We start from the raw sequence: 18999 nt of genomic DNA, 5'->3' as shown, positions 1-18999 counted from the left end.
ACTCAATATCCCCTTGAGGTATCTCACTAAGCACACTTCACCCATTCTCTGCACCCTGCCAAAGATATGCTGAAGCATTGACCTCCAAGCTCAGAGAAAATCCCCTGAGCTTTTCCAAGCTGTGGTGCAGGGGAAAGTGGAGCAACTCCCACAAGGGCAACGGTGCAGGGGAAACAAGCCATCACCTGCAGCAGCCAAAAGAACCCAACAAAACACCCTTGTTCAACAGCTCCATTAAACTGCACAAGACCAACTCCAGGAATGTGGCACTTTAGCGCCGGAAAAGTGGAAGACGAGTGGGTGGCACCCGGGACAGACAAAGCCATTCTGTGCACAATCGGTGCCTTCCTGCCCCGGCGACCTCCCACCCAGGCAGGATGGGCCTGTTAAAAGGAGGCCCAATTCTACTCCCACACTCCAGTATCATACTGACCCATGCTTCTCACCACCCCGCGTTTCCACCGCCTGTGAGAGCATTTTTTAACCCGAGAGGGTGTGTGATTTTGGGATTGTGTTTCACAAGGACACAGGCTAGGTCAAGCTCGATACTGCATCTCCATAGAAGAGTCACCTATAGGCAGGGATCCCAGTAAAGCCTCAGTCAAGAAGGTACTACGACAACGATAACGAAATAGGAAAAAGGAGTATTACTTCAATGATTACTACTTAACGTTTGCACAAGTTTTCCGATGTTTAAGTTACAAATTTAAGTATGTTATACACATTTTAAAAAAATGATAAAAAGACTCATCCATTTTTTCATAAGCCATTAATACAATCCTTTTTCAAATGCTGTTTATTTCTCTCCAGTATTTTCTTATGTATGTGGGGCTCTGCCAGCTCCACCATGCGAGGTGCTCATGACCCTAACATCAAGCACCCCTGTGGTGGCCAGCAGGGGTGTTCACCAAGACTCTGCTTCACCTCCATCCGTATGGCTACATATGGCCATGTGACTTGTTTTGGCCAATGAGGTAAGAGTGAATACACACCATTTTTGCCTAGAACCCTTTAAGAGTTCCTGCAGGATTTGCCACATTCCCTTCCCCAAGCCTTGGCAACGTTACAGATGGTAGAGGCCTACCAGCTTGGGAGGCTGGGTGAGGATGATGCCTCAGTCTCCAGCCAGCCCCAGTGAGCTCCTAGCAAGAAGCAAGAAATAAACTTTTGATATTTTAAGCCACTGAAAATTTGGGGTTATTTGGTATAACTGCATAGCCTGATGACACAACAATTTTATAGATGAAAACAGACTAAATATAAAGTGACCGATTTATTCATTATAACTCAAGTAACCAGCAAAATCCTCTGAAAAACCCTCTGATTCCTGTTTACGCCAACAAAGGGTTAAAGTTGTTATATCCACAATCTTCTGCCCTCTACTCCCTCCCAGCTCCCTGACCTGTGGGCTTATCTCCTCCTTACCATTTGCCTAATGATCTCAAGTGGCAGCAGAGTGGTCCCACCTTGGTCTCCTACTCTGAATCACCTCCAGTGAACTCCAGGAAACAAATATTATGCTTCCCAATACCAAATGAGAGGTAGGAAACCCAAACGGCTCTCTCCTTCCATCTCCTGGGAGTACCGAAATAGAAAAGGAGACACAAGGGGTGTAAAACAGGGAATTCTAAGTCCCTCCAGCACTCACTAGCCAGCTTTGGCTGCCAAAGTCAATTATTCAGCGACAGCTTTCTTAATAGGGACCAATGGCAGCTTCTTCTAGCAAAACTTACAAGTGAGAGATTTAGTTTCTTCTGCTTACTGCACAGAAGCACTCCATACAATTTCAGCTGAACAAAATAAGAAATGGTCTCAAACAACATGGGACTGTTTTTTTTCCCCTATTATTCCAGGGAATTGCATCCAGGGTTCTCCCTCTTCCCAGCCTATATTCAATTTTTGACTGATCCTACAGTACAGCAAAGCCAGAAAGCCTGTGGTTTGCCTCATCTTGCCTGCCATGAATTTCTGGAGATCAGTATCATTAGGAGTCTGGATTTCTCCTACAACGACAGACTTTCAATTTGAAAGGCAAAGAAAAAAAGGTTGGAATTGAATATGATGAAATTTTGCGTTTCCTGAATTTCATCTGGCACTTAATACATACGCTGAGTTTTTTCTCCGGGTTTCAGCTCTCCTATCATGATGATGAAGCAAATTTACAATCTATATAAATTCTTGTGTCTAGCCACATAAATTGGTAAAAGTGCCTATATGCAAAAATTTTAATAACAACATCATCATTACAACCGACAAGAATAAAACTCTTTAGGTTCATCTCTGCTATTGGCGCAGTCCAGGGATAAAGCCATGCGTCACCCTTGAGACAGACTGGCCTGAGAACTTGAGCCCTTGTTGGAAAAACCCTGTGCAATGTGGGGATGCTAAGGAGCTTTATGGTTTTGTTCATGTTCTTCCCCGGGTTTTATCTTACTCCACAGAGGCTACCGATCTTTAATCATCACATTAGTCTCAGCTGTCAAACCTAAGACCATTATGAACTCCATTCTTGAAAAATGCAATGCCATCATTAATTTGTTAACCCTCTCAACCCTCCTGTGAAGGGGGTCAAGAACCACTCCCTTTTTAAAAATTTGCTAAGAAATAATGTTACTTTCTCAAGGTCACATCAGATTGGTCGCAAGTAATACTATTCAGGGTATTTCCATCCTCATTCTAAGTCCTTGCTCAGGTTCCCCCAAGGGGAAGTTGGGGGGAACCAAGCCAATTAAACAAAAAGGCCAGCACAAATGGAAAAGCCACTGAGGAGCAAAACAGCTAGAGCAGTTTACCAAAGAAGAAAAGGAAAAACAAACAGAAAAGGAATGAGGGGGAGGGGATCCTAGCAGAGAATGCATCCTAACTACACCGTTATATGTCTCGTAAAACAAGAGACAGAGAAAACACTCCATCACATTTGAATGAAAACTATGTATGTTTTCTTCCTAAAAGCCAAGAGGTAGAAAATTCAGGAGATATTCCCAAGATAAAGAGCTTAGAAATAGAAAGTGTTCCATATTACTGACTGATTTCAAAGGGGCTCATAAACCTGTTTGAAATATCTCCTGCAGGACTTAAAAAATACAGTAAGTTAATTTAAAATAATTGTTGGGGGGGTCAGCCCGGTGGCGCAAGCAGTTAAGTGTGCGCACTCCGCTGCGACGGCCCAGGGTTCGCCGGTTCGCATCCCGGGCGCGCACCGACGCACTGGCTTGGCAAGCCATGCTGTGGCGGCGTCCCATATAAGGTGGAGGAGGATGGGCATGGATGTCAGCCCAGGGCCAGTCTTCCTCAGCAAAAAAGAGGAGGATTGGTATTGGATGTTAGCTCAGGGCTGGTCTTCCTCACAAAGAAATTAAAAATAAAAAAAATAAATAAAAATTATTAAAATAATTGTTGGTACTAAATAAATAGCAAACACGCTGGAAGCATCAAATCAGTACTATATACGATCTTTGCCAGTTTCCCACAAGGATGTTCCCCATGGGGCCGCTGAATATTGGTGCAAATGCATGCATGTGTCTATGCACCTGTTTGAATCGGGAGGGCAGGAATGTTTAAACCAAATTAATCTGTGCCCCATCCCCCACTCCCTTCCAGATCCTCTCTGGATGCTAAGGGCAGTCCAGGCAGCTTAACAGATAATACAGCTATGAACTCCCATGAAACCTGGATTCAAACTCTGACTCTTGTACTTTCTAGCTACATAACTTTGGGCAAGATATTCAAATTCCCTAAGCCTCAATTTCCTCATTTGTAAAATGGGAATGTTAATAGTATCTACACCAGAGGTTTTATGAGAACTCAGTAAGATAAAGCATGTGGAATGCTTGGCATACTGCCTGGCACAAAACAGAGCTAAAGAAATGTGATAATTATCACTACTGGTATAAGCGAGTAGTGGTGTTATTAATCAAATCCCCCAGGAAGCTGTGATGGACACATTCTCAGATGCCCCTGTGATCCCTGCGTCTCCTTGTATTCAGCTTTGTTTGATACCCTCTCATTTGAGTCTGGTGGGAACTGTGACTGGCTTCTAAGCAGTACAATGTGGCAAAGGTGATGAGATGTCACTCCCATAATTACATTACATAATATAAGACTCTGTCTTGCCAGCAGACTTATTCTAGCATCTTTCTCTCCATTGCTGGCTTTGAGGAGGCCAGCTGCCATGAATCCTACAAACACAAAGAAAGAAACTCCACCAAGCCCTCAGTGAGCTTGTAAGGGGGGCTCTTCCCCATTTGAGCCTCCAGATGAGCATTCAGCTCTGGCCAACACCTTGACTGCAGACTTGTAGAGGACCCAGCTAAGCCACGCTTGGGCTCCTGCTGCACAGAAACTGCGACATAATCCATGTGTGTTGTTTTAAGCCAGTGAGTTTGTGGGAATTTGTTACACAGCGATAGAAAACATAATGAAATACTTTGTCTTCCCCATCATATTGATATTGGGCTCCATTGCTCAGCTCTTCCCTTCCTATCACTATTCTCAAAACTCTACCTACAGGTTGGTCTCATGACCATGGTAATGAATCTTCTTTTATTCAGCTAGTTCCAGTGTCACCATTAACAATTACTCAACAGATGTGGAAACACTTTTTGATTATTTCCGATGAACACAACCACCATTTACATTTTATACTTTAGTTCAACTACAGCTCTGTAATATTTAGAGAGCTGGTAAAATTTACTCAAGCCACTTAGCATAAATTTACACATGAACTTGTTCTTCCACGATCTGGTAAAGCCTCAAACGTGAACCACCAAGGCATATAACACAGGAGGAGAAACTGCTGGGAGCCGAATCAAAATTCAACAGGATAGGGATAACAGAGCCAAAGACAGAACAGATCCAGACAGAAGCAGGGGAGGGGAACAGAGCCAGGAAGTGTCGGAAAGCAGGCTGCCATATTTTTGACCATGTGAAGACAACACAAGACTGAGCTCTATGCGCTTAAAAACCCATCTTAAACTTTGATTCAAGGAAACTATTTTTCATACACAAACGAAAAACAAAGTATTAAGGTCAAATTCCATACAAAGTTATAAGAAAGAAGAAAAAAAAAAGGAGCAGAATAACATCCCTATAAACTATGACAGCATGCCACACAATAGACCGAAAAAAAAAAGAAAAGCCCAAAACACTAGCCTACTCTTTGAAAATAAGGTAAAAGACCTTAAGGAAATAAAATGACATAAGACATGAAAGAATATAATTCAGAATTAGAAAAACTCAGAAGTGAGGTGACAGAACACAGAAAAGAATTAGAAATAAAATAAAAATGCATTTCAGAAATGAAGACTAAACTAGAAGGCACACAAGAGGAACTAAACACAACATACAATGCCCCAAGAGAAACAGAAGATGGAGAACAGGAAAACCAAAGTAAAAAGGGAGACATATAAAGGATTTGAGACAGTCACATATTCTTTGCCAAGACAGGCAAAGAAGATCTAACATACAGATCCTAAGCATCCTTGAAGAAGAAAATCAAAGCAAGAGAACAAAACTAATATAAAACACTATGATTTTAAAAAACTTCCCTGAAATTAAAAAAAGATTTAAAAATATTATCAAAAGGATACACAGCAAACCTGAGAATATCAAACCAGAGTGACTAAGATTAAGAGTTACTCTAGTAAAATTTTAAAAAAAAGAAAGAAAAATGCTATGGATTTCCAGAGTAAGTGTCTTGTGAGGAAAGAAAATTGTATTAACTACAATACTCTATGCCAAAACAGAATAAAGAAACATATTCAAGTAAAGAAAAAATGAGCCAAGGGTTTTATATCCAGCAAAAATGCCTTTCAAGTATGCAGGGCACAGGCATACTGTTATTAACAAGCAAGAACTTGGTGAGGAATCTGTTAGAAAACAGGAGTCTATTAGAGGACTCTGAGGAATCTATTAGAAAATAAGCTTCAGGCAATCAATCCATCAATCGAGGGACACTGACATAAGGACCATAGGGTAAACATTAAATATACAGTTTCCTGTAGAAGACTAAACGAGGAATAAAAGGGAGAGGGCATGAGATGCAATGGCCGTATGGTCAGGCAGCGTGGATACCATACAACTGCAAAAAGTTGAGGGAATGAGAACAGCATAATGCAAAACAAAACAAAACAAAACAAAACATTCTTTTAAATTCTTCTCAGTAACTATATTTATTGTAGCATTAATATTATTCTGAGATTGGGTTTATATATAATGAGATGAAGCAGATGAATAACTATGGAATATGCCATCATCCTCTGCAACCTTAAGAACCAGGACTCTTAATGTGCAAGAAAGGAGATACAGATAAAATACAGAAGAAGGTAAGTAAAAACACCTCGTAGTCTGAATTTGAATTGGAGAGATTAGTATGAACTCCTAAGGGATTTTTATCTTAAAATGTATATACACACACGTAGGTAAATAAGTAAGTAAATAATTTCTTGGCTCTGTCTATAAAGGAGGCTTAAAAACAATAACCAACCCAGAAGCAATAAGCATCCTTAGCACCCAGATTGCGGTCTTGAAATACCATTTCCTGCTGAGAGAAACCAGGGCCACTTGGAGAATGGTTAATTCCAGGTTTAGGGCAAGAAATGTACTAGATGAGCCTGGAATAACTACCAAGCTTATGTCAGGAGCCAACTTGAAGATGCTCTCACTGGCCAAAGATATATAATTTGAGCTTCTACAAGGAAAATGATTACAATGGATTGAAACTCAGACATATTTAAATCCGTAAGTTCATAATAACACTTAAAAAAATAATCGGGCATTTTCAGAGGATCATAGGAAATCAATTATCTTGAAAAATGTTACATGTAAAGAGTGAAGAGTTTATTCCGCTTTTCCTCTATGAACTATGCCACTGTTTCAACAAATAATAAATGATGGGAAATGTCTCTATAAAAGCATTCCAATTAATAACAGAAAAAAATGGTAGAAAAATATCATGATTTTGTAAATCTTAATGAATTAACGAACTGAGGCACTGAGTATCAATAGCTGCTAATATCTCAGAAAGAGAGACAATCACTTCTGGGATGACTGGCAAATTCTATTTCTTGACCTGGACAATGGTTATGAGAATGTTTGCTCATTAAGCTGTAATTTGTTTGGGGTGAATTTCTATATCTATGTTTTATCTTAAAATTAAAAAAAAAAAAAGTTTTAAAAAATCTCCAGATCCCTTACCTGTGCCTTGGCCAATTTCTTTTCCAGAAGGTCCCGTTCCCGCTCCGTTTGCTGCAGACGTTTATTAAGCTCCACTATATCTCCCTTGAGTGATGCCAGGGCTGCTAAATGGAGCTGCGGTGACAGAAAGAAAGGAGCACAAGGTGAGACCCTTCAGCAGAAACTCATTTCCTTCCCTTCGTTCCCTGTAATCAGTGTAATCATATAAGAAATGTATCATCTAAAACGGGACACTTTGGGTGCATTAATCTTAGGGGACAATGGACATAAATTAGGTGCCTTCAGGCAAGCTGGGTTATACGGTCACCCTAAATATAACTGGGGGAAAACTGTTATGTGTGGGCAGTGAGACCTAATTGTGGATGGTCCAACCAGAATAGAGAGCAAAGCTCCTCATTCTGAGGGTTTTTACTGAGTCACTCAGTAAGGATGACATTAAGAGCTAGTGTGGGGCTACCTGATTCTCAACAAAGAAGCAAGGAAAAGGCAGAACCGAATTAACCTTTATTTTGGAAAATAAGCAAGTTGAATAGGGCAATTCAATTTTTTGCAATTCAATCACCCATATTGCTGCATGTACAGACAAACCAAGGGGCTATTAAGAAAAAATGGGAGAGCTCATATTTTCAGTTGTCTCCTCTTAAAGTTGGCCCATTTATTTTCTTGCCAGCTCTTCCTTCCTCACTGCCCCACAGACAGACTAGTTTGACCATGCTTCTTCTGTGCTAATAAGAAGCCATCTTGCAAGAACAGAACCAGAACTCTGATAAATTATGCTATGAAAAGACAAACCAAGAAACCATCCAGATATCTTTCTCAACTCTCTCAGGTTAACTGGAGCTAGAAAGAATGTTCTTCAACAGATAACAAGGGGTAATATGCACTTCCAGGATCTCAACCTGCTTAACTTTCAAGTTCTGAACGTTGAGCTTCAGCTGCACACACACCTTCCATACACTTGCCTTCTGTGGCTTTTCTGGCCAATGGTTGGGACTATCTTTAAGATCTGTTCAATGCACTGATGCCAGAGCAACACCACCTTTCAGCCTTCTTTGCCCTCTGAGTCACTACTTTGCATCTGTCTTCACTGTCAGTTTCAGTTGGAGCTCAGACCATGCCCTTGCTGAACTCCACATTACATTTGGGTGAGTGATTAGAATCAGAACAAACCCTCCCTCTTTATAGGTTTTTTTTTTGTAGCTTCTGCCAACAGAGATTTAAAGTTAGGAGTGAGCAAATAAATTTGATCTTTAAAGATGGACACAGTACAACAGTACACAATTCAACTTTGAAGATTTTAATTTCAGGTTTAGAAAAATGCTCTTTTCTGCAACCTGCCCCTCTACACTGCACATTGGCTGGTAGGCTTGGGGATGGGGGGTGGGTAGAGGAGAAGGAGATAGGGCAGGGATTGGGGTTTCAAAGCAGCTTTTTATGTTAGACCATAACAACAGTGAATTTGACTTCACTTAATTGCATTGGGGCTGCAAACCAACAGATCAATAGCCGATGTGAAATCAAGAATGCTTGAAATTTAAAAAAGGAAATGTCAGGCAATCTGGCGGTATTTGCCTTTTCATGTAGGGCTAGGGCTGCTCAGAAAAGGTCACTTTGGGTTTCAGATACAAGGTTTTGTGTGATGAATTCTCAGCACAAATACCACAGTGGTCCCATTGTACAATCTTTGTGAGGCTGTTTTGCTTCTAGTATGGTGGAGAGGGACACAAATTCACTCCCTTAGACAGCTGGGTTGCCCCCTCCGTCTCTGAACTGTCAATCTGAGGATTTTCCTTCAGTGTCAGACACTGTGGCCTGTTAACACTCTTATGTCAACTCGTGGGAGAAGATTCCCCATCCCACCTCTGGCGAGAAGGATAAAATACATGGAGTGCCGAGATGTTCTTTAAGAAATATAGGAGAGGAAACAAGGATGTCAACCGTGTGAGCCTAGACTTGCTTCCTCTCTCACACATCTCCCCTCCTACTTCTGGGGAAAAGGCTGCCAGAAGGGGGAGAATTAGGGGGAAAAGCTGACAGAGGAGGCTGTATATTCCACACTGACTTCATGAACTGGGCAGACAGGGAAACACATAGAGTAGTTATTTCCATCATAGTACACGGCAGAGGGGGTCCAGGATGGGTCATTGCTAAGGGGAGACCACTGGACTTGGAGCTGATAACACCTTCTGGCCTACCAGCTCTCCTGATGGCAATGAAGATCCATAAGATGAGCATTTGGGGCAAGTTCCTTCACTTCCCTGGATGGAAGATGCCTATCCATAAAATGAGAATAGACCAGTTGTTCTTAACCTTCCTTGGGTCACAGATTCCTTAAGAATCTCATGAATGTGACGGACCCTTCTCCTTGAGAAGAGTATAAATGTGAGGTTTGTGCATGTGTTCCACCTAATTATGGTGATGACACACTCTGGAATCTATCCAAGAACTCCAAATTAAGAAACGTCTGGACTAGACGCCCGTTCTGTGATCCCACATAAATTCTGTAGACTGTCTCATGTGTCATAATCACAGATGTTTGAGTGAGGAAAGGGCCGTTGGTACTTCACGTCTCCCACTTCCACATCTGCAGGTGAGGATCTGAAAGCCAGAGATTGACTTGCTTACTCCAGGTGCCATGGGGAGCTTAGCACCAGAACCAAGGCTACCTGTGTCCTTTCCTCACTATACGATGTTGTATGTGTCAGTAAGTTTCAGTTTTTTTTTACATGGATGAAAATTTTACTTAAAATATTTCCCTCTGATTATAAAAGTAATGAAAATGTAACAGAAAAAAAAAACCTAGAAAGATAGCATTCTAACGTTTTAGTGGTAGCCTCTGGGTGGTTTCAAACATTTTTGGGGATAATTTTTGTTTAATAATTTGATTTTTGTTTTTTTTTTTTTAAGAGAAAGAGGCTTTTGTATTAAAGAAACAGAAGAGTTGTGATTGTGTTTTCTGCACATGTAGGCTGCAGCATAAAAACTGTAAAGGGTTATTTCCTTTCCTGACTGCATCTTCTTTCTCTGTCCACCAGCTCTTTGGACAGAAGGTAAAACTTGAAACACGAGGTAGAATATCCACATGTTCCTTAATGCTACTGACAATTACTTAGCAGAAGCTAACTACACAGGGTGGGAAGTAGGGTGGAGAGAGAAGTTTGCCTGCAAATCGCAAGACATGTTGCTTCGAGTCAGGCTGGCAGACCACTCCCTCACCACCTGATGACTGAGATAAGTTCCCACCAAAAGGAGTGAACACTCCCTGTGAATTTCAGTTCAGCAGCCCTCCTTGTCCCACCTTGTCAATAACTTGGAATCAAAAGCTGACTTGACCTCCCTTCTTTTCGGGTTTCATCCCCCTCTTTCTGGCAGACCTGGTGGTATCCCTGCAAATTAAAAAGCTAAAGAGTTTGTGAGCAATGCTACAAGTATTATGATAGAACCTCTGTAGTGTCAAGGCAAGCATTAAAAAATAAGAAGTATAGACGGCCTTCTAGGTAATTTCTAAAAGGAGTGACAGGGGGTTTAAATCCTGGAAAGATAAATTTACCAAAGCAGGGCCGGCCCTGTGGCTTGGTGGTTAAGTGCGCTCGCTGCGATGCTGGCGGCCCGGGTTCGGATCCCGGGTGCGCATCGAGGCACCACTTCTCTGTCCATCCTGAGGCCGAGTCCCACATACAGCGACTAGAAGGGTGTGCAGCTATGGCATACAACTATCTACTGGGGCTTTGGGGGCAAAAAATAAAATAAATAAAATCTTTAAAAAAAAAAAAAAAATTTACCAAAGCAACCAAAACTATCAAGTATCTATAATAGGAAAATTACATTTATACCATTTTGGGGGATCTCTTTATTTATATCCTGATTTCTGAAATGGCCTCTAACTTGAGTCAGAGCTTCAGACATATGAACTATGAAGTACCATTAAAAGAAGATGTTTCACTAACCAAAGAGAAAGAAAACATACGATGTTTGGAGTCTGTGCTAGTCTCTTCCCCCACACATTTTTCTTTTCATGCTCAGGAACAAGATCTCGATTTTCAGCTGGGCATATTGCTGCTCAGCTAAGCCATCCCTGTTGCCAGCCTCCCTTGCAGTTGGAGCTAGGTGTAGCGATGTGACAAAGTTCTGGCCAAGGAGACATAAGCAGAAATATTATGTGGGAGTTCTGGGAAAATCTTTTTGACAGAGGTCACACCCTTCTTCTCTTTCTCCATCCTTGCTGCTTGGAACATTAATGTGATGGATGGAGCTCGAGCAGTCACCTTGCTCCATAAAGATGAGGTCCCTACTCTAGGGAGCCAAAAAGTGTAGGAGTCCCTAACAACCCTGTAGAGCCATCCTACCAGCTTTGGACTACCTAATTCCAGACTTCTGTAACAGAATAGCAAGAAACAGACCTCTGTTGTATAGACCACTGTTAGGTTGAGGTACCCTGGCAAATGAAGTTGATCTAATCCTAATTTATAAAGAATCAGATAAAAGTGGGTTCAAATCTCATTTATGCCACTTGGTGGTGGATTGTCTTTGGACATTTTAATCAATCTCTTTGTTATAGGGCTGTCGTAAAGACAAAATGAGACCACCTCCATAAAGTGACCAGCACAGTGTCTGGACCAGGTAAGCACTCAACAAACTTGCATTTCTTCTCTCCCAGCCAGGTTCTAAGTCACCAACCTTCTCAGAATAACCCCATCAAAGGTAGTGAGACAGACATTCAGATGAGTAAGTAACACAGTCCTGTCTTGGGGCAGCTTACTTTCCAGTGGGTATCCATCCACACCAAACTGAGAGGCCTTAGCTGCTTTGCTGGATTCTGCTGAAGTCCTAAGGCTTCTCTTAAGGAGCTGACTGCCAAGGCTTTTAGTTCTCCGTGAAATTTAACCTGAAGCCTAAGCAAGGTTGAGACAAGACCTTGATACTTCCTATACAAATCGGGGTCTAGTGCGTGAAGGATATAAATCCGTACATATCTCATATTTCTGGAGATAAAATGCACTAATTCCCTAGGCTGTTCTGAGCCCTGCTTCATATTCATTTTACAGTGTGTATCCAAATGAAACTAAACCACCTGGAAATCTGGCTGCAAGATATCTGTCAAAATGGTTGTTATTTTTGGATGAAACACTACTTCACTAATACTTCACTCTTCAACTTGCTGTAATGACAGTCTTGCTTAGCCTCTGACAGATAAGGTGTCCAGCCGCCTGGGGCCCAGGTGAGAAGCGAGCAGTGCGTTTGTGACAGCCTCTCCCAGTGGTTCCTCCTCAGCTAAGGGATAGATGTCTTTCCTGTTACACATTAGCCGTGAGACAAAGGGCCTCGCACTTCTTAAGATGCCCTTTTAAGCCAGAAGCCCAATGACTGATGAGCCCTCAGGAACATCACTGTGTATTTACCGTTGTAAGGTGCTTTTCCATCTTGCTACTGCTGGCAATAAAAACAACCAACATATGCCCAAACTTTCCCATCATCCCACTGGACCTTCGCCATCACACCACAGCTCTGTGGTCTACAGGGAAGCTACAATTCCCAGTTTGCTGAGGGATAAGTACTTTTCCCAAGGACAGTGATTGATGAGGGGGATCCAGGACCTGAATCTAGGCTGTCAAACTCTAAGTCCACCATTTTACTCATCTTTCGGGCACTTTGGTCTGCTCTTTAAGAGCACTGTCTTCAAGGGACCAAAGGCTTCCACAGTCACACCTGAGACAGAGGAATGAGTTCATCCCTAGAGTCTCCATCCAGCCACAGGTACCACAGGTCACTAATGGTATGATAGCTGAGCCGGCCTTCCTTGCTTGGTTGGCAGGTAAGCGCATCCAGGGCAAACTGCTTGTTCTCTTTCTCCTTAATTTGGTCTGGCTCCCTGAGGTGCTCCTGTTAAGTCATGCCCCTCACTCCCAGGGCACCTCTATTTCCTTCCCACTAGGAGATGACAGGAATTACTATTCTGTCCTTCTAACTCAGCCACTTGCCCCCCAGATACAAGGTTTACAAAGTTTTTGCTTATGTTTGAGTGATGACAATGGGTGGTGCCGACTTCTTTCACCTAGTGAACTATTCTCTTCATTAAAGGGAAGAAACCAGTGCTATGAAACTTTACCAAGCACGTACTTGTGGCAGGTTCTGCACTAAGTGCTTTCTGCACTTTACCTAATTCAATCAGCTGCAGAGTCCCGCAGGAGACAGGCAGTGTCAAAACCCCAATGCCAACCTCTGGAACATTTTGAGAATTCCAGGCATCTCGATAGTAATAATAGAAGTCATAATATTAACAGTTACCATTTGCTGAATGTTTAACGGGTACCCGGCTCTTGGGCTAAGCACATTTCCTACAGTATCTCATTTAATCCTCACCACAAAGCTGTGAGACAGGTGTTATTACCTCCTTCTGGCAAATGAGGAAACCAAGGCACAGAGGAGGAACAGGAAATCAGCCCAGCGGCAGAAAACTAATAAATAGTAGAAGAGATGGTAACACACAGACCTTCCATGCTCTAATCTTGGCTAAGTGCCTTGCTGGTACATCTCAACATGCCACTGCTCTCCCTTGCTTGTAGGATGCATATGTCTGCATGCGTGCGTGTGTGCACGCCTGTGCATGTATGTGGGTGGGAAGGAGGATGTGGGGAGGGAGGTCAGATGCGTGCATTGACAGAGGCAGGGACGTGGGGAGAAGCAGGGTCACCATCTCCATGGATGAGAGGAGTAGGGGAAGGTGGTAGGGCACGCCCTCCAGCAGTGGGCTGGAGGTCAGCTCAGCTCGGTGTGAATCTGAGGGACTCTCTTTCACTTCCTGTGCTTTTTCATCCTTTTGGGAAGGGTTTGTAACAGATGGCTCCACTCTGAGTTCTGTGCTCAGGGCTTTGCATACTTTATTTGCCCACTGGTCCCAGAAAGGATCTGCTGAAGCTCACCGTACAAGGAAGTTTCACTATATACAGAAGTGATCAGCAAGATCTTTCCCCCACAAATTGAAAGAGCACTCAGAATCACACGTAATCTTACCATTGGCGAAGGAATTCAAGAATGTCTAGTCCAATTCCCTCGTAGTAAAGACACAAAACAGACCCAGAGAAACAAGGCTCATCAAATTCTGATTTCTTCCTTCCCTGTCCAGAGGCTTCCTACTCTCCCACATGGCAATGCAGGAGCTGCTGGGAGGTGAACGATGTGTATATCCCAGCCCCGTCCTTGGATATCTGTACACGAGAAGGCAGCCTCATTCAGCTCCCTACCCAAGACTGCCCACACTCGGGCTCTAATTCAGACACATCAAGAACAAAATCCCCAGCAAAAGGGTAGCGTTCCCTGCCAGATGGACACAATCAGGCCTGTGTTGTGGCTTCCAGGACTGGAACTTTCCTATTACTGCTAGAATTCCAGCTAGGGGCACCTGCTGTGTAGTATTTCAAGAAAGGCTGCTCATAGCCTTGAAACTTAAAACTCATTCAATGTCATCTACAAGATTGCTCACTGCATGCAAATCACTTTTGCTCCTCCAGATCAACTCAGAAAGCAACAGCTTTTTGTCTCCCATTTTATATGATAATTTCACTGAGAGATCAATGGCCCCTGATTTACTTTTTAAGCTTCCGTTGAAATTCAGTTGTTGAAAACAGCACTCTAAGGCCCCTTCAACATGGCAGCACTAGAATACCATCCACACAAGAAAACTGACCCTATCCAAGGGTGTGTGACATAGGTGATGGTCCCAAACCACAAAGCAGGGCCCAGGGACTAAGTGTGAAGGCAGCCATGCCTTCAGCCCCAGGACTCACCTGAAGCAACTCTTTCCTTTCTCAAATAAATGGCTGGGGAGATGACTCACAAGGAGGGGAGGTGTCTGAAACTGACCATCCCAGCTTTGAAGATGACCCTCAATCCCACTCCATCTGCAAACACATGCTCCTCTAAAAATAAGTGACATAATTTTTACTGGAAATAATATTAGCTAACATGTGGGTGCTTACTACATGCTGGTTGCTATGTTAAGCATGTAACGTGCATTTTCTCTGTTATTTTTCACACAGCCTTATGAAATAGGTACTGTTATTAAACTCAATTTAAAGAGGCAGGAATTGAGGCTTAGAAGTCCAGTAAGTTGTCAAACTAGCAAGTGGCAGAGCTAGAAGGAAAGCCTAGGTGTGTCTAACCCCAGAGCCCCGTTCTAACCACCAGGCCTCACGCTTTGCAACAGAATATCATAGCACTTCTGAGATCCTTGCAGATACCCAGGAAACCGTTGAGAAGATAAGGTCTCAGACAGAGGGCTCTTTTTATAAAAGAGGAAAGCAGAATTGCAAAATTAGTGTGGGGGAAAAAGGTATTACTTCTTTAAAACTTCCAACATATTGAGAAACGGAAGACCATTCAGCTGATATCAGACTCAGGAAGTTATCAGAGAAAAATTAATCTCCAGCTATTTCCATTCTTTATGAGGGAACGTTAAAGAGGAAAATATTGCAGTGTAGGTGAAAAAGCCCTTAATTATGTTAATCAAACAGTACAGCGGAGGAAAGGTTATTTTAACTGATACATCTTAAAAAATAAAAAATCTAAACAGTAGAATATCATACATATTTTAAAAAAATTTACTATACAAATATTATAATAATAGTTGCTAGAAAAATGTCACTTAGTATTCTCCACTAACAGATAAATTGTTAACTTTTTTGTAGTATTATTTTATTTTCAAAGCAAATCAAAATTACATGTGTATACAAAGATATTTGGAAAGAAACACAGACAAAATAGAGACATTGCAATAAACTGGCGGCACCTACTTAAATTTCAAGGTGGGTTGCATCCTAATGACACATCATGAAGGAGATGAAGATGTAACAATTAAATCCTGCTAATCAGAGGACATGAATATTTCAGCGTGCACTAAATACTGATGTGATCCCTGAGGCAGAAACTCCCACAGAGAATTATATGAACAGGAGTACAAGAGTTCCCCGACAAGGCCTGCATTGTTCATAAATTTTTATATTGATCCAATTTAGCAGGTATTGAATTCCCCACTCCAGAGAAACCAAGTACCTTTAATGGTGAAACAGTCAATAAACTCTGCAGATCAGGGAAGGCCAATGTATTTTTACGCCAATAGTTGAAGTGCTTTGGAAGGACCCTATTTTTCACTGGATTGAGGACAATGTGTTTTCTTTGGGAAAAAAACTGAAGATTTACATTTGAGTGTGTGTACACATATACAGATACATACTTATACACATACACATATATTAACACACACATATATACATATGGAGTTTATGTGTTTATAAAACTCAAGGCACATGCTTTCAGACTTTTCACTAAAGTACAGGAGACAACCAAGATGTCAACCATTGAGATATTCAATACAATCATTTTTAAATGCATTCCCAACTTTAAAAAGATACCTTAAAATGCACTATTTCATTTAAAGAAAATCAATTTAAAATGCTTGATGCCATAAACAAGCTCCCATTTCAGTGAAGGCACAGGGAAGCCCTGCCTTCTTCCTCACCGCAGGGTTGCTGACTGGCGGGTCACTTACCACTCACTGGTACATCTAACCCAAAGCCCCAGAAGGGTAGGAGAGATACATTTCAAATCTGCTCAGGGTTCCCTCCCATCAGGCCGCTGCTGACTGCTTCAGAGAACAGTGTGTTTAAATAGAAGAAAAGGTCTGAATCGTCTCTCCTTTCCAATTCACCCAAGCTAGCCAATACTAGTCCCAACCAGGATCATCTTGTTCCCAGGAAAGGAGGACAATGGGACAAGGAGTAGAGGCAGAGATGGGGAAAGATAGTTTAGTGATTAGGAAACAGGTTTATCACAAAACAAAACCAAGTAAAAACCCCAGACGTGAATAGCAGTTCAGCCTGGGTTAAGTTGCTAAAATTTTCCAAGCCTCAGTTTACACATCCTGTAAAATGGGAATGATACCCAACCACACAGTGCTGTGAAGATTAAAAAACATACTGCAGGTAAATCATTCAACCACAATGCTTCCTGGCAGAATGTTAGCCACAATAACTATTATCATCTTAATTGTCATGATCATCATGCCACGCTTTGTGTTTGTTAAAAAGTGTCAAGATAAAATTGGGCCTTGAAAGCAGTGATGGGATACCATCCTATCTCCTTGTTTACACAGACCTTGATTAAGCAATCAGAATGACTCATCACACTGAGGCCCAGATCACATTAAGCATAGTAACGTACACTTTGCCTTTCAACATGTGCAACTGAATCAGCTGCTCCTTGCACCTTAGCTGGTCCTGCAGCTAAACAGGCAAACACATCAATCCCGAACAGCCTAGAAACTGGAGCAGCCTCATGCCCAGTCTGTAACCCCCTCCTCCTGACTCCTCATATCACAAGGTAAAAGAGGATCAACAACCAAGTGGGACATATAGAGTGACCCCCCCAAATGAATTTCCATAAAAATGTATCTGAGTAGTAGACACAAGAATTTACTGCAAGCAAAGATATGCACAAAGATCCGTTCACGACGGCCAAAAACAAAAAAGATGAGCTGAATAAATGCCACAATATACACAATTCACTATGTTGTCAACAAAGTAGAGAAATACTTATCTAATAATTTACACGGTAATCCTTATTTCCCACATATATGCTCACTCTCTCAATTCTTTGGGTTGCTTTCCACTTGGCCCCACCAACCACGTGGAACAAGTTTTCCTCCCCCCCCAACCCCTTCTCTATCCTTTTTATTTTTATTTATTTATTATTTATTTATTTCTCTTTATTTTTCACAATACTTATTACTACTTGACGATACATCATATAGGTTTTTTGTTGACTCATTCCCCATGAGACTGTGAGTTCCAAGAAGGCAGACATGTCAAGAAACTGGGGAAATAGCCAACAAACAAGATCAACTGTGCCTGGCGCATGGTAAAACTTCAGACTATACTTGTTAAATGCATAAATTTAGAAAACTAGAAAATTCAGATAAAAGAACTTACATTATCCTTACCCTCACCACCTAGAGATCCCATCACTCCCAAATATTTGTCATTTTTCTACATGTAAATATACTTAAAATAGCTTATGTGAAACAATATGTTTTAATATAGTATTCTCTTCTATACTTCAAACTCTCCAAATAATTCACTGTATCATTAACATCCCTCTAAGTCACCAAATCTCCAGAACAAGCCTCTATCCCCCAATGGCCCCTCCAGGATGTCAATGTGCTTTTTGATAAGTGCTACCCAGGACAAGACAAATTCTGGCCAGCACACTTCCTATGTGCCAGGGACCATGACAATTGCCTCACGTGGGCTTTCACTGAATTCCCACTCAACAAGATAGGCACTGTTATTACAGATAGGGAAACTGAGGCACTGAGCTTTTCTAGTCCTTGAAACCAAAAACTCCCCAGCTGACCTATCCCACTTGCCATTACTACATCTCATTTACCATAGTTCCAGGGTCACGCTTTTTCAGATCGCACGATCTGGCGTGGGCCAAGGGAGAGAATCTGAGGAGTCAAGATTGCAGACCTGGATGGCGCCCAGCACCAGATGGTTTACAGCACTGCTGTACAAGCTGGAAAAGCCACTGGAACCAGAGGGAGTTTCAGTGAGATCCCATCCTTGCTTTGACAGTGCCCAGCCCTGGAGGGAAGAAGCTATGGTGCAGGTAAAGGGTAGGGTGAACTCCGTGGCCAAACCAACCATTAAAGACTCCATTTCTGCCAGTGAGGCACTAACTCACCAAAGCGGGTGTGCGCCCCACCCTAGCTGCAACCTGGCCAGGGCCTGGTGAGTGTTTCACAACTTCTTG

General features: G+C 42.0%; 1 protein-coding gene across 3 annotated transcripts in view; it reads right to left on the bottom strand.

Annotated features, from left to right (window-relative positions):
- The window catches only part of MCC (MCC regulator of Wnt signaling pathway), a 405732-nt gene that overhangs the window by 105150 nt on the left and 281583 nt on the right, over positions 1-18999 (bottom strand). For all 3 annotated transcript variants that reach the window (XM_087429918.1, XM_004420305.3, XM_004420306.3), the window contains one exon: positions 7195-7308. In XM_087429918.1, the coding sequence (XP_087286044.1) occupies positions 7195-7308 (114 nt within the window). The remainder of the gene's footprint in view (positions 1-7194; positions 7309-18999) is intronic.

This window comes from Ceratotherium simum, chromosome 4 (genome assembly GCF_057802395.1).
Source record: "Ceratotherium simum simum isolate JZ-2026a chromosome 4, ASM5780239v1, whole genome shotgun sequence".
Classification (NCBI taxonomy): Eukaryota; Metazoa; Chordata; class Mammalia; order Perissodactyla; family Rhinocerotidae; genus Ceratotherium; species Ceratotherium simum.
This window is presented reverse-complemented; position numbering and strand designations above follow the sequence as displayed.